We start from the raw sequence: 23047 nt of genomic DNA on the forward strand, positions 1-23047 counted from the left end.
ATTAAAAAAAATGACTTGGATCTCATTAACACCCAAGAAACTTGAAAGTTTGCCTTGTGGAATTGTAGTTCCAAGTCATTTTCATAACAATGCACAGTTTTTGCCAAAGGTCTAGCATAAGACTTTTGCGGTGTATAGTTCCAATTCAAAATTTTGAGATGACGAGTATAATTGTGAAGAATTAAGATATATTATGATAGACTGATAGACATAAATAGTAATCTATTGTGGTCTATCATAGATAAATTATGATATTTTTCTATATTTATAAATAGAAAAATTTTCAATTTATATTTATAAGCTTTGGAATTTGTGTCCATTTAAACCAACTTTGGGAGTTATATCATTTTAATTCTAACTAATAGTTGTATCAATTTAAACCTCGAATTTATATAAGTTTATTAATTTAAACCCTCTATTATATTTTATTTGGCACACTTATGAAAGTTGAACGTTTAAATTGATACATATATATATAAGTTAAAAGTTAAATTGATGCGTTTATGAAAAATTGAAGGTTTAAATTGATATAATTATTAATTTAGAATTTTAATTGATACAACCTCTAAAGTTCATGGTTTAAATTGATACAATTATTATTTAGGATTTAAATTGTTATAATATATTCAAAGTTTATGAATATAAATTGATATTTGTCCTTATAAATATTTTTAGAAATTTTTTTTTATTTAAAATAAGTTTCCTTCTAAAAATGGGTTTTTTTTCTTTTTCAAGATACCTTAACATTTTTAAAAAGGTAGAGAATATAGAATTGAAATTTAAAAGGAGTGAAATAATCAAACACTTACTAAACCAAAAAAAAAAAGTAAGTTTTAAAAACTTATCATTCTTATAAGGAATTTAGTTGAGAATTCAAACATGTTTTATAATAGAAAGAAAAAATGAATTATTATAAATGATAAAATTGTTGAAAATTAATATTTAAAATATAATAAAATTTTACATTCTATATCAATAGATATAGTTAGATTCTATGGATATGAAATAATAGCAAAATATATCAATATATATCATTGATATAATATAAAATTTTACTATCTTTTATAAATATTTGGACTCATTTGATAATATTAATAAGATATTCGATATAAAAAAGAAAGTTTGGAGAACTTAATTTTTTTCTTTAGTCTATAAGTTTAAATGAATATGTGCGTTTGGTTCCTGAATTAGACATTTTTAATAGTCATGTTTATAAGAATAAACTCATTTGGTCTATAAATTTTTAAAATATATATTTTTAGTCACTGAGTTTTAAAAATAAGTTCCAAAATTCTAACAAATAACTTTATACTTTTCTTTTAAATAATTATATGATATTTTAAATTAGAAAAATAACTTCTAAAGTTGTACCTCTCTAAAACTTTTTTTCTAATTTTAAAAATAATATAATTATTTTAAAAAATAAAACATAAAATAATATAAGATCTTATAAAACTATTTTTTAAAACTCAAACTAAAAAAATACAATTTGAAAATTCAAAGTCTAAATGGATCTGTTGTTATAAACGAGACTAAAAGATCTATTTCAAAAAGTAACCGAAAGTTATGAACCACAATTTTATTGGTTCCGATTTAAGAATTTTCAATTAGGTTTTCTATTTTTCTCGCTTTATCATTATCATTATTTGAGAAGGAATTAGGTGAATTAGGTCTCTAGAATTAGAGGTTATTATTTAATCGTATTGTATTGGACTGAAAATTATGAAATAATTTTGCAAAAGGATGTAAGATTTGTAATGCTTTTCCTTTTTCTGTCTTAGTTGACCGTTATTTACGCCACGTGTCGCTTTGTTTTCGGGCCTTCTAAATTAGAGTTTGTGCAAAAGACGATCAAAATTTTTAGTAATTATAGAAATAAATTATTACTACTACATTTTTTTTTCTCGCAAAAGACTTTGTTTCCATTGTCTAAAAAAATATATTTTTCAAAAAATCATTTTTATTTAAACACTTATAAAAATAATTTGAAATAAAAGAAAAATACTAAATCTGTTTGATTACATTTCTTCTTATGTACGAGTTCGTTTGATTTATTATATTCTGGAAGTATGTTTCAACTCGGTTAAAATATTGTATTTAATTATAATGATCTAATGATTTCATAATTGCATTCTAAAATATGCTTTCAATTGTTAAGTTTTTCTGATGTTTACCTTTAGCATATAATCAATTAAGTTGGATGTTAGAATTAGTGATCGAAGATAACCAACAAAAGAAAATGATCATTGGAGTGGTAGTCGGGTGAACGATGGAAGTGAATTAATTGTAAAATTAGTGAGAGTATTTTGGCAATTTTTTATATTATATAAATTAGAGAAAATTTAACCATACATTTAAAAACATTTTTCTAATATCTTTAATAGTAAATATTAAAATTAGTGGTCAACGTGAACTTAACTCAACTAACAACTGTATATACCTGAAAAATTCAAGGTCTTATATTCAAATCTCCATCCCAAGTTTTACTAAAAATTATATATTAAAACTAAAGTTCAATTGAGTTTAATTTCATTCACATGCCAACAGTGTTGAAATGAGAAGAACGATCCACCACACTAGCTATGGCGAGTAGCTTAGATATGACACATTGTATTAATTGGTTACTAGTATTTAAGGAAATTTGACTTTTATATAATGTTAACTATAATTGATCTAAATTAAAAATTAACTCCTCACACTTTGATTGGTATGTTTATTTTTGTGTAACTTACACCATATAATATTTAATGGATTGAAGAAATAAAAAGAATGAAAGAAAAAAAATGATCTAATTGATGGAAGTTTCTAAATTTCCTCTCTATACTTATAGGAAATTGATAGTAATGTTAAGAGTTTTGTGCAACATCTCAACCATGCATGGTTGAAATAAGAAAAAGCCAACCCCAAATCTAACTTCATGCATACATGTCAAGTTGCTCGGTATTAATTACGACACCTTAATGGTTATAGTTATTCAATATATATCAAGGTTAATGTCTTTGGTTCAAGTTCAAGATATCGAAAGAAGGGTAGAAAATGTTTCAATATGGAATAGGGTACATAAACAAGGTCGTTTTATTGAGAATTCTAGCAACAATGCCGTTGATATGACTTTAATTGACTACAAAGAGATCGTGTGTGTGGTTGGACTTCCTTTCTTTATAGTGTATATGCCTTCCAAAGTCAAAAGATTAAAGTAATCGTATGTGGCTCTTCCATCATCTGCACTATTTCATATCTATGGGTTGTATTTATTTATTGTACGATTGTTTTTTTAAAATTGGTCGAATTACGTGTATTAAGTCTATTAGTTTTCTAGCATTTTTGAAATGCAATTATTTGTGAAAATGAAACAATCTTTTGTCTTTAGGATGAAATGTCATGTCAATTACTGTTGAGCTTATTTTATATTTACAATTTTAATTAATCATGCTAAATAAATTTTGTTTTATTGGGGTTTGAGGTTAGATTTACAATAAAAGAAACTAATCTATTTTAAAAGATAATCATTAGTCAATGTTAGATTATTTTGAACAAATAAAGTGAATTTTCTAGCTTCCATTTTCTTATTCCTACAACATATATATACCTTGTTTACCATTTATAAATTGCAATTGTATTTTCCTTATTTGTGAGATATACAAAATAGGTCTTCGGTTTAAACTCAATACTTAAATGTTAACTTAATGCTTTGATTGGGCAATCAATATGGCCATCTCACTGTCAAATTAAATCTTTATCTTGAAAACTAATCGCATAATATCTTAAGCAAAAATCATTTAAAACAAAAGTAATCGAAGAATTTATAGATCATATGTGCATAGTGTGAAAATAACTGCGATAGAAAATCATGTAACTAAAGTTTCACGTTGGTTAGATAATTAAAAAGAATATCGTGTATATATAGGTCATGAGAACAATCTTTTTTAGTATGAAGTTTTATGGGTGTAAAACCAAAAACAAATCAACAAAGGTTTATGTCATTGTAGAGAACCAAATCCAAAGATGGGCCTAAGACCATGCCATTTTAAACCTTGCATAGTTCAATAAAGCAAACCTAAAATGTTATACATTAAATTAGAAAGACGTATTTAGATAAATTATTTTAAACGAAAAATTGCTATAAATATGTTCAAGCATAGAAAAATAGAAAAAGTATATCAAAAATATATTTTTTAAAACTATATAGTAAGTGGATCATTTTAATTATATATATAAAAGAGTCCTCTTCTTTATTTATATATAATAATTTATTAGTTTACAAATAAAAATGTTTAAATAAGCAATAATTTTTTTTTATTAAATTTAATATTGTTAAAAAAATACGAAAAATAGATGGTATGATATAATATGAAAAATAATTATATAAGAAGAAAAAACCACCCTATTCTCTTAAATAAATTAAAAACCACTCTTTATTTTCTCAATTAATTTGAAGCAATCTGGTTTTTATTATATTGGGCCAAAGTCTCCGATCAAGGCCCATCAATGCTTTAGCTTTTAAGGCAACTACATAAAGAACCAAAAAAAAAAAAAAAAAAACCAGTTTACTTAGAACTTGTTGATATTGTATAAATTTCAATAGTGAAAATTATACAAATTGAGTTATTTACCACCAACTTATAAAGTAAGCGAGCTAAATACCCCTAAACGTGTTATTTGCATGTCAAGAAGAAAATATCCAGAGAGATAATTTTTCTCGAATTTTGAATGTTTGTTTTCTTTCGTTGCTTATGATACAAAATATCAAATTGTGATATACAGAAAATTTTATAGGTTCAGATGTTTGTAATTTTATTTTTTTAAAATCTTTCTACTAACTTATTTACAACATAATATCTTTAAGAAAAGGAACAAACACATTGTTTCCTCAAAGAAAAAAACGTTCAAAAGGAAAACATCACCGAACGACCAATCATATACCTAGTTTTCTTTTTTTTATCTTCTCGTGGTTAAATCACTAATCAACTCATAAATTTATTATCGATGTATCAATACACACTAAAACGTCGTACTCCCTAGCTAGCTTCAAAAAGTGTTGTAAAATTGCAATAATTGGACAGAAATTTAAGAGCTAGTAAAATGAAAGCATGCACATCTAAAGTAGACAAAGATTGGGATTGAGTTAGGGCAATTACATAAGAAATATAACAAAAAAGGTGGGTAAAAGGAAGTACTTACAATTTTTCATGCAAATATACTTGCAATGCAATGCAAAACAGCAATTAATTATAAAGATCATTATTTATTATTATTTTTTTTTATTTTTTTGGCTTGAAATTAAAAAAAAAAAAAAAAGAAGACCAGAATTTAGACTCTTAATTATAATTATTAGCCATAGAGAATAATTAAATCCCCCTCTTTGAACACACATCAATATTAATCTTCTTTAGCTGCTCCCTATTATCTCACTGTAGGTTTCCTTTAGTTTCTGCAACAATGCTTCCCTATAAAAATTTATCAAAATGTAAAATAAATTAAACAATAATAGTAATAAATAAATAAATATCTTTCATGGTGTTTATAAAAAAATGTGTTGGAACTTATAATTACCTATCTGGTCTGAAAATCAGATTCTTGTATGCAAACCACTGCACATAATTATAGTAAATATCATGATTAGATTTAAAGTAAGTATTAGTTATAACAACATTTTAAATTATTTTAAGTTTAGGAAAGCTTTTTTTAATTAAACCATTACAAATTTGGAATCAAATCGACTAGATTATATTATAAAATTAAAGTATAAGACATTATGATTAAATTGTTATAAGTTTAGAAGTAAAGGATAGAATCTTTGAAAATCAAAATTTAGAAGCTTACCCCGGTGTAGCCAATTCCCACAAGCTCAAGCAGGCCAGGAACTAGAGGAAGCCTATCAATCGCCTGAAAATATCAAAATAAATTAACCTCCAAAAACTTAATATCAAATCCTTATCTTATCTTCGTATATAAATATTGTATTCGTTGGACTATACTCATTTATCCTCTCAACTTTAACATTTAGGGATAAGGAATCAAAATGTTTAGAATAAAATTTTATATTTTTTTTTGAAGGATAGATTGTGAAATTATATTTTGTTAATATTTTCTAAAGTTTTTAACTTTTACAATAATTTTTTAAAAATGACAATAAAAGAATTCTTACGGAGACGACGCCAGCGGAGGCCCAAAGGGCGACGAAACCGGAGACAGCAAGTGAGCTCACAGCATACTTATCTTCAACCTTATCCCACTGACCAAAACAAAATCCAACCCAATAATAATGTAAATGAATTTGATAAATTTTCAAATCTTAACTTTTCTTTTCTTTTCTTTTGGTCTTTGAAACAAAAATTTGGCTCATACAGCTTCTTGAACTTTTTTGATAATTTCAGGCATCTCCGCCAGCTCCCCCGCCGCCACTTCAGCTGGGACTTCTCCGGTTGCCATCGCCATCACATTGCGAGCAATCTTCCGACCTATAATCCGTACAAAATCATCGAAGATCAAATCTATCATGACCCATATATATATATTACGTGTACATGTATATAATATAATTCTCACAATAGGCAGTGGACTTCCAAGGGCGGATCTGAGCCGATGGAGTAGGCGGCGACGGGAGAGTGGGGAGCGGCACGGTCGATGACGGCGAACCGGATTGTCGAGGGGCCTTAGAATCGAGGAGGGTGGAGGCCGAGGAAGAGAGAGCAAATGTGGAGGAGGAAGAAGAAGCCATTGATTGCCGTCTCACACTCAAAATATTCACAAGCAGCTAATTAAAGATAGTTTCTCCAGGAAAGGAAAGAAAGTGAAGATTTTGTTGTTGGGTTTTTTCTTTTGTTTTGTAGACAGGTGTTTGTGTGTTTGTGTTTTCTTTCTTTCTTCCCCTTTTTGGAGATGTTTTTTCTTTTTTTTTTTTTTTTGGTTGGGTTATATTTATATTTTATATATAATAATATAAAGATATATGGGATTTGGGTGTTAAAGTTATGAAGATGGAGAGCCACTCATTTCACAATCAATTTGGGATAATGTTTTGTGAGTGAGGAAATGAGAGAGGATTGAAATGGATAGTGTTTGATTGGATAAAAGGGTTTTAGGGTTAGCCTATAATGAGTGTCTTTTGTAATAACACCTAATACACTTGGATAAATATCTGTCTCTTTTCTCTCTCTCTCTTAATTTTCTTATTGAAGAGAAAAAAAAAAAATACCTTGAGCTTTCATTCCATTATGTTTATTGTTTTTTATTTATTTATACCTTTTTTGCAATCTTAACAATGAAATGAGTAACAAAACAAGTGTTTTTTTTAAATAAAATAATATTTACAAATATTAAAATATAATCTAACTTGTTGGTTAAAATAGGTAAAAAAAAAAAAGTATTAGTGTTAGAATATGTTATGAGTCTGATTTTAGCTCTTTAAAAAAAACCTAAAGGGAAAAAATATAACACCAAAGATAAATTTGAGTTACCATCAAAATTTGAAACGAACAAATGATGGCCTAAGAACTTTGGTCGAGGATCGTTCAAGTTAAATGGTGAAAGGAGGTGCAACTAAGTTATTCCTCGACATATTAGTCTCTGAGACTAAGGTCAACCTATTCTTCCATGTTGTTTACTCCTTGCAAGTCTTTGACTCATTCTCTCCTCTAAGCTCATATGAATTCTGACTTTGTGAATGTCCGATCCAAAAGAGCTCCCCTATGTTTAATTTCTTAATCTTAAATACATAATTATATCGTTATACAAGTTAGTTCACCTCCTTCTATTAAAGATTGTTGAGCAGTCCTGTTGTGCTATTTGACTGGACTTACGTATCAAATTGCTTGCAACCACCACCATACTAATGCATAACTCTTTCTCTTTTGTAGATCATCTCTTCCTCGAATACATAATTCAATGTTAATAACAGATGAAGGTCAAGTGATTTTCTCTTAGAATGATGTTTCTGTCAATAATCTTTATATTTGGGACCGAAGTAATGAACAATCTAGTCCTTGTTATTGTTTTGGGGAAGAATATAACTATTTTTTTCGATGTTCGATTTAAGTGACACTATAGTTTCTTCGTTTTCAAACTCGACTAAACAATTTAGTCGTAGGATTTGCTTGCGATAGCACTTGCTATTCAACTACATCTTTATTAGAAAATAGAAAAGACTTAGGAAGAAGAGAGGACGAGGGGGATGGGAAGGAGGAATGGAGAGAAGGGGCAGTAAGCGGTGGTCGCCTCCATGGGAAGGAGAATGTTCGGAGAAAGAAGAGATCGAAAAAATTAAAAAATAATTATAAAAAAAAAACAGTGTGATGCCAACTTTTTGTAAGTAATTAACACAAACAAAACTAAACTTTTTTTTTTTACTGATATGTGCGATGGCAATTCTAAATTGACATCAAAACTGATGTTATGACAGTAATACGATGACGGTTTGGGTATTATGTCAGTTCAGAACCGATGTAATACATATGTTATTATACATGTAACATGTAACATATTGACATGATGTTAGTCTCCCACTAATATTGTATACACAATTGCTAACATCGTTTCTAGTTCAACCTGTAAAAGAAATTATTAGAATAAGTGGAACAAAATTTTGAGTAACATTCATTCTTACAAACAATATTATTTCAAATTTACCATTTTTTTAATGTCTACCATCTACCAAAATTTCAGAAAAAGCTAACACATGGATTAAGGAACACTCAAAACGTGCTTGAAAAGAGCTTATAATTAATTTAACTAAATCTTATAACTAAACACAAATTATGGCAAAAATACAAATCGGTTGTTGGTCGGACGATCAATTGGTTTGGGTCGGTTTAAGTCTTTGAAAATTTTTAAATATATTGTCGATTTGGATTTTCTCCAAATCAACACTGATCAAATCTTTTCCTTATTTTGATCGACCACCTTCATTCGGTTGGCTTGGTTTTCTAGTTTTTCATGTTTGTCTTTTCTTCCAATACTAGGAGAAAGAACTCTGTACAAGTTTCAAAGGATCCTCAATGTCGAAGTTGATTGGAGAAGGTTGGAGGGTCAATTCTACTTCAGAAAAAAGATCAAGACGTCGGTTAACATCTTTCTCCTCTTTTAAATCTAATTTGATTCTTCTTTGTATGTTTGCATTGTAATGTTAGTCTATATATAGTCACGTTCGACCGAGTGTATCATTGTTGTAGCATAGTCATTACTAACATTTCAAACCTTGAATGGATTATGTTTCTTCCGGTTTATGACCCGACCCGGCTTTTTCCGTCAATGGCGCTATCCAAAGCTAATCCATACGCCCACAGTGGGAGAGAAAGAGGGAACGAAGCTTCTTCTTCATCTCAGCCATGGCTAACCTTGCGACCTCCTTAACCTTCTCTTCTTCTTCTTCTCCTTCTCTATGGATCCTCAAACATAAATCTCCAAATTACTGTACATTCAAACAACTGCACTCTTTCCCTTCATCCTTTCACTTCGACTACACGAAGCTCGTTTCTCTAAGGCATAACCATGGGGAAAGGTTTCCAGTGCTTTTCACTGTTCTTGACAATGAATCTGCGCTTACGGAGGAGGCCATTGTGGAAGGTGATGTTAAGAGCGAAGGTAGCGTTTCAAATCAGGAAGTGAAAAAGCTAGCACGTCCTTGTGAGCTGTACGTTTGTAATTTGCCGAGGAGTTGCGACATTGCGGAGCTGGTCGAGATGTTTAAACCTTATGGCACAGTCTTGGCTGCTGAGGTAGATGCGATTTTTTGTTTTTTTGTTTTTTCCTTCCGCATCTTTATGGTTTGCTCATTCGTTTTAGTTTTCCAGAACAATCTATTTACTTCTATTTCTGTGTGGAATTTCCTTAAATGATTAATTTGAATGTTAGGGTAAATTGAACTGGAATTCAGAAAGCATTTCCCTGATTTTGGAATTTTGAATGCTGTTATAATCATTATTCTTAAAATGCAGTCCTCAATTTGCTTATCTGCCTTGGTTGACAATTGTTTTTTTTTTCCCTTTTCCTTCTTGGATTGTACATTGTTCTTGGAGATTGAAGTCAATACACAATGAAATCAAATAACCCACTTATTGTTGATAAAAACTGTTGACCAAATTAGTTAACTACACTAAACCACAAAATTGAATTTAAATTCAGGAAGCATTATCCGAAATTGGAAGTTTGAATGTTGTTATGGAGTTGGCAAACAAAAAACAGAAAAACATAAACAATAGAGTCGACAGACTTACATGGTTCACCAGAGAGAATAATTCAAAAGAATAGAAAAGAGATGACTCTAGGATTAGAAAGTTTATACTAGTGCAATCTCTAAACTCTAGGGTCAAAAGCGTAAATAACCCAAAAATGACTAATATATAAATAACTTAGCTTTCGAGGGGGTTTGCCCCGAACTCTCACTAGGCCATGCTGCCCATGGACCTTGATTCTATCATGTCTGCGAGATTTTGTAGTTGGTCATTCGAAGCACTAGATAAACAATTTTAGGACATTCCAACTGCTATTATAATTGTTATTCTTGAAAGGCAAGCCTCAATTTGCATATCTGCCTGAGTAAGAATGTGTTTGAGCATTGGTTTTCTCTCTTCTTCCCTCTTGGACTGTACACTGTTCTTGAAGATGGAAGTTAATACACAACAAAATAAAAAATACCGTCTTTTTGTTGATAAAAACAGTAAACCAAATTAGTTAACTACATTAAACAACAGAATGATCTCTAATAGTTTTTATATTTCTTTTCATGTTTTGAATGGTATTGATTTGTTTCTCCGTAACTTGGACTCAGGTTTCTCGGAATCCAGAGACAGGCATAAGCAAGGGATGTGGCTATGTCACAATGGGTTCAATAAACTCGGCTAAAGTTTCAATTGCAGCATTAGATGGTTCTGTTAGTGTCAAATTAAGTATAAGTTAGTTTTAATCTTAGCTTATTCGGTATTATTCAAAGATAAAATTTATTATTTTGAAGGATGTTGGCGGACGTGAAATGCGCGTTAGATTTGCTGTTGATATGAATCCCAAAAATAGGAACCTTAATAACTTGAATTCATCACCCAAGAAGAATATAGTATATGAAAGTCCTTACAAAGTATATGTCGGAAATCTTTCGTGGGATGTCCAACCTGGAGACCTGAGGAACCTTTTTAGCAGATTTGGAACTGTGGTCAGTGCAAAAGTTTTGAACGATCGTAGAGCTGGAAAAAGCCGCGTTTATGGGTTTCTATCGTTTTCTTCAGCTGCGGAGCGTGATGCATCGATTTCTTTGGATGGAACAGTAAAGTTCTCTCTCTATATCCTCCCGAGTTTGACTTCAGAATTCCATTTTTGTTGTTTTGACCCTTTTCTCTCTTTCATTGTAGGAGTTCAACAAAAGGAAGCTTGTTGTTAGAGAAGGTTTCGAAAGGAGCGAATCTTGAATGCAGTTAGTCTTCTTGCACAAGTTAGAAAGAAATCTCATCTTGTTTAATTGTTTTTAATCAATTATGAGTTTGATCTTTAGCTAAACTATTAGAAGGAGATCTATATTAGAATCTTGCAAAGTTTTGTTTTGAGGGTGTTAAAATCTATCATAAGGAATATTCAATCATGAATAGCAGTTATTCTTAGATTCATTGCATAGAAGTCTCAAATTTAGATTTACTTGGTCGGTAGTTTTGTATTAAAATCGATTATTGTTTAATAAGAGTGAGCTTGTAGTTAATCGGTTTCTGCTACTTGTAATTCTCTTGAGCAGCCATCTCTCTATAAATTGACTGATTCTTTTGATCATTTGTATATGAATAAAAGCCACTCTTTGAGATCATTTCTTTATTTTAACCTTGAAGGCCAACTAAAGTCATGAACACTATGGAAGAATTGTTCCGAAACTTCCTCTGGATAGGTAACAATGACGGTAAGAGTCTTCATCTTGTCAAGTAGGAAAATCTCTCCTTCATCCCAAGGAGAAAGAGAAGGGCTCGGCCGAAAGGATCGGAATAGAGCCCTCCTAGCAAAATGAATTTGGCATTATCAATGTGAGAAAATAACTATGGTACCACGCCTCTCGACAACTAACTGGGCAGCAACTCGCAAGCGTTCATGGAAAGCCATTACGGAACGTTGCTCTCTGATTCATGATAGAAGATCCTATGCTTTTGATGATGAACCCCCTCTGGCAGGACTTTATGGGTTGGATATGAATCTCTTGCGAGAAATATCCCTTTTTTTTTTTTATATATATATATATATGTTAATCTTTTACCTTTTTCTCGGCGAAGAGAGTGTGACCGTGCGTCTAGATTGAATTTTTAAATATCTATAAACATTTTTTAAACATTTAGAAAGTTAATTTAAGCATACCGTAGGAACCAAAAGGTAAGAATTCAGAGTGTTCTTGCATGGCTTCTTTGTTGTGTCCTAATGGTTTCTTTACCAATAGCTCTTTCTCCCATAGAAACTGATTTTACTTTACGATTTGATTCGGAAAAAGTCACTGTCCAAAAAAATGCAGTTTTTTTTATTGACAATTTTTAAGAGTCTTATCAAACAAACGATGAGACACAAATTATGTAGACTAAATAAATTCTAATTTTCTTTGAACCAAAATTTCAATATAATCCTTATCGGGTTGTTGAATCTAGAAAATATTATTTGACTCTAAATTTGGATTCAGATTGCAAATTTTGATTTGCGGTGCTTAATTAAGAGAAGAGTGAAGAAGATACAAGTCAGACAGAGAAAAATAATGTTGTGGAAAGATTGAAAAAAAGAAGTGGAACGATTTTTTTTTTTTTTTTTTTGGAAAATTAATATTTTTATTTTAAAAAATTGTGATTTATTTTGATTGCGATTCATGATTTTGAAATTCATAAAGTCCGTCGATCTTAATCAAGTTTTCACGAATTTTGGTTAGAACTTATAATTTTCTTGAGAAGTGATCAAGGTAAAATAGGAGAGAAAAGATTGTAATGGTAGATATGTCGAGTGGTTGACCATTAACACCAAATTGTCTACAAAAATTGACAAAATGTTTATACACCTTATGTGCAAATCATTTTCAAGCTGGAGTATTGTTTTTGTCAATATTTTGTGATTTTTCTTTTTTATATTTGAAAAGACGCCTTTAATTTATTATGTTAAAATAGTAAAGTTAAAGTAATGTAAAAGTTCAATTTTTCTTCAAATAGGTCCATTAATCCAAAACAGAAACTTGAGCTATTCTTCATCAAACTGCCGGTAAGAAGAAATTTGATTTCTGTATGTCTATGTTCTTGTTCATGGTTGCAAATGGAAATGGAAGTAGATTAGTTAAAGAAGCAGCTTGAGTTCATTTTGTGAAGAAGAAGGCTTTCCACCTTTAAACCCAGATCTCCAGGATATGGCTTCCACTCCCACCGGCTCTACTACCGCCATCGATGATGACCATCACCTCGATCATCAAGACTCCATCAAATTCGGCTCAACGGAAGCGCTCGAACACATTCGAACCCTCACCGACGTCGGAGCCATGACTCGTCTCCTTCATGAATGTATTGCTTACCAGCGTGCCCTAGACCTCAATCTCGACAATCTTCTCTCTCAACGCTCCGACCTCGACAAGCAGCTTGTCCAGCTTCAACGCTCTGCTGAAGTTATCGGCATTGTTGAAGCCGATGCCGACTATATGCTCTCCAATGTCACATCCACTTGTGACCTCGCTGACCAGGTTAGTGCCAAGGTTCGCGATCTTGATCTCGCCCAGTCGCGGGTTAATTCCACCTTGCTTCGTATCGATGCAATTGTTGAGAGAGGGAATTGTATTGAAGGAGTTAAGAAAGCGCTTGATTCTGAGGATTATGAATCTGCGGCTAAGTATGTGCAGACGTTTCTTCAAATTGATGATAAGTACAAGGATTCTGGGTCGGATCAGAGGGAACAATTGTTGGAATCGAAGAAACTGTTGGAGGGAATTGTTAGGAAGAGGCTCTCGGCGGCTGTGGATCAGCGGGATCATGCAATGATCTTGCGATTCATACGGCTTTACTCTCCGTTAGGTTTGGAGGAGGAAGGGTTGCAGGTTTATGTTGGGTACTTGAAGAAGGTGATTGGAATGAGGTCTAGGCTTGAGTTTGAGAATTTGGTGGAGCTGATGGAGCAGCAGTACCAAAATCACAATGTGGGAAGCAATCAAAACCAAATTAATTTTGTTGGGGGTTTGACGAATTTGTTCAAGGATATTGTTTTGGCTATAGAAGAAAATGATGAGATTTTGAGGAGTCTCTGTGGTGAGGATGGGATTGTATATGCAATATGTGAACTTCAGGAGGAGTGTGATTCGCGTGGATCTTTACTCTTGAAGAAGTATATGGAAGATAGGAAATTGGCTCAGTTGTCGTCTGAGATCAATGCTCAAAATAAGAATTTGCTAGCTGTTGGTGGACCAGAAGGACCTGATCCTAGGGAGGTCGAATTATACTTGGAAGAATTGTTGATGTTGATGCAGTTAGGTGAGGATTACACTGAATTCATGGTCTCCAAAATCAAGGGATTGAGTTCTATAGATCCAGAGTTGGTTCCCCGAGCTACAAAGGCTTTCAGAAGTGGAAGTTTTAGCAAAGCAATTCAAGATATCACAGGATTTTATGTGATTCTGGAGGGATTTTTCATGGTTGAAAATGTGAGAAAAGCTATCAAGATAGATGAGCCGGTGCCTGATAGTCTTACCACTTCTATGGTGGACGACGTGTTCTATGTCCTACAGAGTTGCTTAAGACGTGCAATTTCCACTTCGAATATCAGCTCATTGATTGCAGTTCTGAGTGGTGCTAGTAGTCTATTGAGCAATGAGTACCAAGAGGCATTACAACAAAAAATGCGAGAACCAAACTTAGGCGCAAAACTATTTTTAGGGGGTGTTGGTGTACAAAAGACAGGGACAGAGATTGCAACAGCCTTGAATAACATGGACGTGAGTAGTGAATATGTTTTGAAACTCAAACATGAGATTGAGGAGCAATGTGCGGAGGTATTATGCTTCACCTTAACATTTACTTCAAAGATAACTACTGCTGTTGGTCTTACACTTTTAGTTTTCATTTTTCACGTTTTATGGCTTCTTTGCTTAGTGTTTAAAAGGTCCGTGGAGATTACAAACCCATTTTGTTAACTTCGTAATCTGTTGTGTGAATTATACTCTTGGCCAATGAGTATTGCTTTTAAAATTACGTAGCTCATCATACGGCTGTACGTCTGTTGTGTGAATTTATTGAACTGCAGTTTCCACGACTGATGTTTTGTTTTAGTTTCACTAGTTGAGTTAGATATATCCTCCGTTCTTGTTTAAAAGTAGTTAAACTATCAAGTGTGTAACCTCACCATAGAAGTCATTAATTCCCTCCTCTTCCGCCAAGTGTAGTCTCAACCCAAGACTAGGAATGAGCTGAGAGAAAGAGGCCCATTCGTCAATCTTCTCATCTTTGAGGTTCCCTCTGAAGTTCAAAGCCCAAAATTCATTCCGTATTTGCGACTTCAGAAATCAATCCTTCTTTTGATTCGGCAATATTAAAAACTCTCGAAATCTATGGCTTGGGGGGTGTTTCCAGTTCATACATTTTTCCAAAAAGCTGTGGATGTGCCATCACAGCAGATTTCCAATCCAACTATATTATTCAAGACGTATTTGATAATATAGTTTCAAAATATAACACATTTTGAATAGTTGTTTAAATTGGGAGTTTCTAAATCTGCTGCCAAACACCTCAAGAAACACTTAAAACATGATATAAAGCCTTATTTTTCATTAAATCTCTAGTTTCCGATTATATGTTATTAGATTGAATAGCGCCCTTAGTTATTTTGTTTCTAGGAAGGGACCATTTTGTGCCTAGGAGCCTTTAGAAAAATCATACTCCCATAAAACAAATGAAGAACAACTCGTCACAGAAGGGAGCCAAAACCAAAGCAGCTATGACAAAAGCCAAAAAAGAATGAAACTGTTACAAAAAAGGGTTCAATTAAACAGCCCTAAATATTATAGTTTTTTTTCTTTGTTTTTCAATTGACGTCTTTATTGCCTTTTGGTGTTGGGAGCCCAACGAAATATTTTTATCTCATTCATTAATGAAATTATTCCTCTCCTAAAAAAATGTGTTCAATTGTTCAAATTATTTAGCTTATAGACAAAAGGTAAGTACAGAACTCTTTGATCGCTGACACCTAGAGAGAGGAATTACCTTGCCATAATCCTGAAATCAATAATGTGAGGCTGAATTCTGTAGTAGCATGCAAGTTAGCATTCTGTTACAGGAGTTTATGGAATTTTGGGGAGGATAGGGAGCTAAGGGGATTTGGAGAATTTTGGTGTAGAGAATTCTGGGCGTATAGTTCAGACCTCTTCAAGAGCTTACATCAATTGATAACAGTGCGATGAGAGATGGAATGTTTTGGGAAAGGTTTGAGGGCTCAGGGGTTCTTGTCAGTTTTTTACCTTCAGAAGATGGAACGAACTTGTTGTCCCTGAATTTGGTCCTCGCTAATTTTTTAGTCTGTTTCCCTGTTCTTGACTTCATAATTCGGTAATGCTATACAATGCATAAACTAAGAGCCACTTTCAGCCATAGAAATGTGTAAGTCTTATGTCGACACTTATGAAGTAGCTCTGGGTGAATAGTCGCAATGAAGGAATGACAGTCATGCATTGATGACATCGACATGTAGACAGACTTTTATTCTATCACATTTCGTCTCTCCCTGAAATTAATTACGTCTCGATTGGGATACTTCAATTGCTGCTCTTTGTTCCATCTGAACCTGCCCGGTCCCATAATTTGTTCTGATTTTGCAGTGTTCTCTCAATATATGTTAATTAAAACAAATTGTCTGGAACCATTTTTGCCAGGTATTTCCTGCGCCTGCAGAAAGAGAAAAAGTGAAATCTTGTTTATCTGAATTGGGTGACATGAGCAACACTTTCAAGCAAGCTTTGAATGCTGGCCTGGAACAATTAGTTGGAACTATAGCACCACGGATTCGCCCAGTTTTAGATACCGTTGCAACAATTAGCTATGAATTGTCCGAGGCTGAGTATGCCGATAACGAAGTGAATGACCCATGGGTCCAAAGACTTCTCCATGCCGTGGAAACAAATGTGGCATGGCTTCAGCCTCTAATGACTGCCAACAATTACGACTCGTTCGTGCATTTGGTCATCGACTTTATTGTCAAAAGGCTTGAAGTGATTATGGTGCAGAAAAGGTTTAGTCAGCTTGGAGGGCTTCAACTTGACAGAGATGCAAGAGCATTGGTAAGCCACTTTTCCAGCATGACTCAAAGAACGGTTCGAGATAAGTTTGCTCGTCTCACTCAAATGGCCACGATTCTCAACTTAGAGAAGGTTTCAGAGATTCTAGACTTCTGGGGAGAGAACTCAGGACCTATGACATGGAGACTTACTCCAGCAGAGGTTAGGCGTGTATTGGGTCTCCGAGTTGATTTTAAACCTGAAGCTATAGCTGCTCTTAAATTGTAAGCCTATTTTTCAATACTCACAATATTACCTTATATTCTTTGGTTATTTCACGTTAAGAAATAGCTCTCTTGGTTTTTTCTTTTTCTTTTTCTTTTTTCAACTTTTTGTTACTTGAAATTTTAATCACAGATTCTTAAGGCAATAAGATGTGCTTTGGACGTTTAATGCTAAAAATTTTGTTGTCTTTTTTCCTTGTGAAAAGAACTGTGAAATCAACTTCTGGTCCAAATCCATTCCTCATTTTATCTAAATAAATAATGCATTCTCAAATATACAGTTTTGCAGAAAAACTGATAATTCTTTCCTTTATGGAAGTATAGACTACTTATTTTATAAAGGAATTCAAAGGACTGTAAAATTAGTTAAGCTCATTTTTTCTATTTTCAAAATCTCGCTTTTAATCTTTTAAAATAAATTTTAATCATTTAAAACATTAAACCTTGAGTCCTTCAGACTCATTAAAGACATGCAAAATTGATTCTAATTATTTCAAAACCACGTAGGGATGATGTTAAATTACTTTTTTTTTTTTAATTTCTTTTGGATAATAACTGAAAAGGGCTGAAAGAATCTCAAATCTTATCTAAAAAATGAAAGGCTCTAAAAAATCAGTCAGATGTACCATCGTAAAGGAGAGAATGCAGCTAGCAACGGTGAATGCATGCATTGAGCAACTCCATTCGCTAACGGAGAAAATTCTCCCTTGAATCCAAATCCAAACATTATTTATAGATTTGTTTCAACTTTCATGATTGAAAAAATGCTAGAGAAGACAAAGCACAGCGATCGGTCTAAGGAATTCGAGTTAAGGACAATCGAAAAGCATAAATTTCATGCTCTATTGACTTCCTACACTTAGCTTTAAAACTTTGCAACTCTGGCTATTTAAATTTAGGGCAAAATGAGCAGATTATGAGTTAGAGACCAAAGTAGAAGGACATATAACCGAATACGAAGTATGAAGTATAAAGCTCCAAAACTACAATAGCCTTTAAACTGCACATAATCATGATATTAAAACATAATATGTAAAGCATTAAACAATGCTTCCATCTCCCACATAACTAGATTAGTAGAGGAACGTTTGTATCATACACTAAATCAAAATTGGGAAAAAGAAAAAGAAGAAAAAGAAAAAAAAAAACTACAGGATAACCTGAAGAAAGGAAGGAAATTCCTGGTTGCTTAAGAAAAAAAGCTAATTTAACATTCAATTACAAATAATCAGAAAATAACCCAACAGAAACAGGAAAGAAAACAAATTAAAATAAATAAAAAGACTTGGATAGACAACAAACTTTGTGAAGTTTAGACATGTGCAGTTCCTTCTGTGAACTTGGGATCCTCACATCTGTACTTTCCATCAGGCCCAATTCCAAAGCCTTTAGGATCAGCAAACACATTCTCTAATAACTGGCTTCTTGCTGGAAGGGGGCTTTCATCTGCAAATTGAACTGCATCCTCAACCACCTCAACTATCTTATCCTTTATTGCCTTTAGCTCCTGTTCATTGGCTAGTTTATTCTCCAGCAAGTACTTCTTCAAAGCTGCAATGGGATCTCTAGCAGCATAACGAGCCTTCTCATCTGCAATGGTTAAATCAGGGAATTCTTAATCCTTTGTACTTTCCGGAGTTACTAGGATAAGAAACTACATTTGTGTGTTTAAGTAAGGAAAGTACAATGAAGAACCTGATGGGGACATAGATTTCTCTCACCTATGAAGAATCAGCTTTATTGTGGGATATTTGTGGGAAGAGGAACACTAGAGTGTTTAGAGGTTTAAACAGGAACCCGATTAAGGTTTGATTCCTCATGAGTTTTCATGTCTTGCTGGGTGCTTCGGTTTCAAAGCCTTTTTTTTTTTGTAATTATTCTCTAAGTAATATGTTACTTAGTTGGAAGCCCTTTCTTTAGAAGGGGTGCTTTGGTGGGTGTATGCCCTTATATTCTTTCTTTTTTTTTTTCTCAATAAAAGTTAGTTGACTCCATTTAAAAAATTAAAAAAAAAAATCTAATTGAGTCTAAAGATAATTGATAAAAAAATGAGAAAAAAGTTCGAGTTGACTAATGAGTGAATTTCTAGCGGTGCAGCTCATTAACAACCCTGAATGAATTATCCTTAAATGGTTATGATGGAGTACGGATTAAGAGATCAGCTATCATATTCATGAGAAATGAATTAAGGAACTTTGACTAGCCCCGTAATAATAAATGTCAACAAGGCCAAGCAAAAGCATATTTAGAATATGACAGAACCAATTGTAGGTGTGAATTTAAGAGCACTAACCAGGGTCACGGAGTTCATCAGGATCAGCCAGAGAGTGTCCTCTAAACCTATAGGTTTCACATTCCACGAGAGTAGGTCCTTCTCCTCTTCTGGCTCTTCCAATTGCCTCCTTTGCAACCTCTCTCACCTTCAAAACATCCATACCATCAACATGAACACCAGGCATTCCAAACGCAGGACCTTTTTTCCAAATCTCAGGATCTGAAGTAGCCCTCAAATGGGACATTCCAATTGCCCAAAGATTATTCTCCACAACAAATACGATTGGCAATTTCCACAGAGCTGCCATGTTCAAGCACTCGAAGAACTGGCCATTGTTGCAAGTTCCATCCCCGAAAAATGCCAATGTCACATCTTCACAGTCTGTCTCTTTTAAAACTTCTCTCTTGTATTTAGATGTGAATGCAGCACCAGTGGCCACTGGTATGCCTTCTCCAATGAAGGCAAAGCCCCCTATCAGATTATGTTCTTTTGAGAACATATGCATTGAGCCACCTTGGCCACGGCAGCACCCAGTGGTCTTTCCAAAAAGCTCACTCATGACCTGACGAGATGGAACTCCCTTACTGATAGCATGAACGTGATCACGGTAAGTGCTTACTACAGTATCCCTCTGTGTAAGAAGCTTGATGAACCCAGTGGAAACAGCTTCTTGGCCATTGTAAAGGTGAACAAAACCAAACATTTTGCCTCTGTAATACATCTGTGCACACATATCCTCAAATTCTCTGCCTAATATCATGTCCTCATAGAGTACCAAACCCTCTTCTTTTGTAATCAGCTGTGTGGAGACAATAAAAGGAACCAAAAAAAGGGAAGAACTTTTAAACCAAGGTGCTTCATGCAGCAAAGCAATGCACACAAAAGCTTCCAGTAGAGTAAAATCGTTAAAGCAATGGGACAAAAGAACAATATAACCTCCAATTTATAAAGACAATCTCAATCAAACCATCCAAATTTCCAAAAGAAAATAACAACACGGAAACCAAAACCAACAGAAGCATAATCGTTAAAGCTAGAAAATTCCATGCGGGTATAGAAAGTGAAATTTCATGCAACATTACCAAATCCCCCCATGATTTACAGGACATTAAAAACCCAAATAACAAATCAATCAATACAACAAATTCAGAATCTAGAATTTTTTTTTTTTTTTAAAAAAAGTACCAAATTGGAACTGGGTTTGAGCTTCTTCTCCTTGACAACATCGGAAACGGCAACAGTGGGGGAAGATCGACAACGAGTATTGGATTTAGAGAGAGAAGGGAGACGAAATCGAGATCCAAGAAACTTGGAGGTGGATCTAAAGGGATCAAAGAGAAGGGGTTTGTCATTGGATCTGGTGGAGTTAAGAGGAAGGGGTTGGAGGATTTTGAGTGATGAAGAGAAGGACATTGTGTAGGAGAAAGAAGAAGGAGGGAAATGGGAAAAAGAAGAGATGGGAAAATGAAAGAAAGGGAAAAGAAGAGAAAGATATAAAAAGGGGAAGAGAAGGGAGAAAGGGGCGGAGGAAACGAGGAGAAGGAGCTTGGAAATCGCCGCCTTTTCTGAGGCGTGAGGATTTTGGTGTTCGTTTTTTCACTGCAAAAGCCACAAAGATGAAATTGAAATGGAGGAGAAAGAAGAAAGCCACTCAACTAAAACCAACTACTTCCTAATTTTCTACACATATTTATGTGAATCTTAAAGTGTGTATTTATGAAAAATTTACTCTAAAACCAAAAACAAATATTCAAAATTACTTTTTAGTCCTAAGTTTCGAAGAACAATTATGTAATGTTTGCTTAAGGCAACGTAGATAATCAGACTATTCATATTCATATGTTTGAAATTACGTATTTTTGATATTCTTAGATAACCATGTTTATTTTGTGCAAATATTTTCAAAAATATATGAGAATACTTGCATAAATTTGTTTGTTTTGTGGGATTTTTAGTCGTAAATATGTTAAATTTACTTAATGTTCTTATTACTATTCATTAATTTATAATTAATTTAACATTAACTTGAACTTAGGAGTATTTTCATATATAATAAAATGGATTAAATATCTATAAATATAGTCAAACGTTATTGTCGATTAGTGATAAACATTTATTTGTATCTACTAATGGTACGTGATAATAGTCCATCATTGTTATATTTGGTTATGATTGTAAATACTTCTACGGTTTTGTTCTTTAAAATAATTACCTTTGAACTCACCTAACATATTTGTTTTTACTAAATTTAAAAAAAGTAATATAGTTTTCCTATTTTATTTATTAGTTCGACCAAATAATATATACTAATTTGAATTATTTATTAAGTATATATTAATTTTAATTGTTTTTTCAAAAGATAAAAAACATACATAGTTGACAATATTTATGTTATTTATAAAATTAAAATAAAAAAGTGTCAAATGTTTGTTCTTAATATGAGCTTCCAAACAATTCATAATTTACAGGGACATGAAATTCTCGAGATATTCTTTGTAAAGCATATTGTAGGATGCTTGAAAATCTTCAAATGCCTAGACATCTTATATTACGACAAAACCAAAAGCAATAATCTATATGTTCATTCTACAAAAATCTTAGATTCTCATAAAATAAAAGATCCTTAAAAAAACAGAGGTTCTATGTTCAAAATGATATTCAAGCTTCCTATAACAACAAAAAACTTTAAGATCGATATGTAATAATTGGGTTTTGGTTTTTAAATTTGTTTTTGGTAATCATTTGGTTTTGAAATTTTTGTTTTTCTCATGATTTCCATATTTCCTAGGTAAACATAAAACTTATTTGTCAACTTCCAAAAACAAAAACATGTTTTTAAAAGTATTGTTTGGTAGCCATTTTGTCTTTTTATTTTTTATTTTTAGAAACTTAAATGGTTGTCAAATGAGACATTATCAATGGAAATTTAAACAAGGTTTTGTTTTTGTTTAAACTTAACAAATAAACAAAACTTATATATTTGAATTTGAGTTTTTTCTTTTCTTTTTTACTCATGTCATCATCCGCAAAAACTATCAAAACGATTACTATTGTGTGAGTGTGTTAGACTCTTGCTACTACATATCAAAAGAATGAGAGAAAAATAAAAATAGATAGATTAAGGAACAAAATATTCGAACTATAGAAATAAGAGAAGTGAAAAGGAGCAAGAGGGTGAAACCTAACCAGAGAGAGTAAAAGACCATAAAATTCTAAACCTAAAGAATCGACGGAGCAACACTAGAAAGATCAGAAAAAATATATATATATATAGAACATTTACTAAATTAAACAATTTTCAAAATTGTT

General features: G+C 32.5%; 4 protein-coding genes across 7 annotated transcripts; 2 read left to right on the plus strand and 2 right to left on the minus strand.

Annotated features, from left to right (window-relative positions):
• Positions 1-5225: 5225 nt before the first annotated feature.
• LOC103498834 (protein CURVATURE THYLAKOID 1B, chloroplastic) lies at positions 5226-7047 on the minus strand. The gene is made up of 6 exons (XM_008461599.3): positions 6550-7047; positions 6349-6461; positions 6149-6235; positions 5824-5886; positions 5554-5591; positions 5226-5447 (listed from the first exon to the last, which is right to left on the minus strand). Exons 1-6 carry the CDS (start codon positions 6719-6721, stop codon positions 5390-5392), a joined length of 531 nt encoding a protein of 176 aa, XP_008459821.1. The 5' UTR covers positions 6722-7047; the 3' UTR covers positions 5226-5389.
• Positions 7048-9168: 2121 nt separating this feature from the next.
• Positions 9169-12335, plus strand: LOC103498833 (28 kDa ribonucleoprotein, chloroplastic). Of its 3 annotated transcripts, none has more exons than XM_008461597.3 (5): positions 9183-9716; positions 10769-10870; positions 10952-11257; positions 11343-11422; positions 11808-12335. In XM_008461597.3, the coding sequence occupies exons 1-4, from the start codon at positions 9327-9329 to the stop codon at positions 11397-11399; spliced, it is 855 nt and encodes a 284-aa protein (XP_008459819.2). In that variant the 5' UTR covers positions 9183-9326; the 3' UTR covers positions 11400-11422; positions 11808-12335. The 3 variants fall into 3 exon arrangements, with proteins under 3 accessions (XP_008459818.2, XP_008459819.2, XP_008459820.2); XM_008461598.3 differs by having other exon boundaries at positions 11343-11404; XM_008461596.3 differs by lacking the exon at positions 11808-12335 and having other exon boundaries at positions 9169-9716; positions 11343-11683.
• Positions 12009-17548, plus strand: LOC103498836 (conserved oligomeric Golgi complex subunit 4). Of its 2 annotated transcripts, XM_051092040.1 has the most exons (3): positions 12009-12150; positions 13149-14965; positions 16838-17548. In XM_051092040.1, exons 2-3 carry the CDS (start codon positions 13340-13342, stop codon positions 17465-17467), a joined length of 2256 nt encoding a protein of 751 aa, XP_050947997.1. In that variant the 5' UTR covers positions 12009-12150; positions 13149-13339; the 3' UTR covers positions 17468-17548. The 2 variants fall into 2 exon arrangements, with proteins under 2 accessions (XP_050947997.1, XP_008459829.2); XM_008461607.3 differs by lacking the exon at positions 12009-12150 and having other exon boundaries at positions 13135-14965.
• Positions 17549-18481: 933 nt separating this feature from the next.
• Positions 18482-21417, minus strand: LOC103498837 (pyruvate dehydrogenase E1 component subunit alpha-3, chloroplastic). The gene is made up of 3 exons (XM_008461608.2): positions 20924-21417; positions 19757-20537; positions 18482-19053 (listed from the first exon to the last, which is right to left on the minus strand). Exons 1-3 carry the CDS (start codon positions 21149-21151, stop codon positions 18776-18778), a joined length of 1287 nt encoding a protein of 428 aa, XP_008459830.1. The 5' UTR covers positions 21152-21417; the 3' UTR covers positions 18482-18775.
• Positions 21418-23047: the final 1630 nt, after the last annotated feature.

This window comes from Cucumis melo, chromosome 11, assembly GCF_025177605.1.
Source record: "Cucumis melo cultivar AY chromosome 11, USDA_Cmelo_AY_1.0, whole genome shotgun sequence".
Taxonomy (NCBI): Eukaryota; Viridiplantae; Streptophyta; class Magnoliopsida; order Cucurbitales; family Cucurbitaceae; genus Cucumis; species Cucumis melo.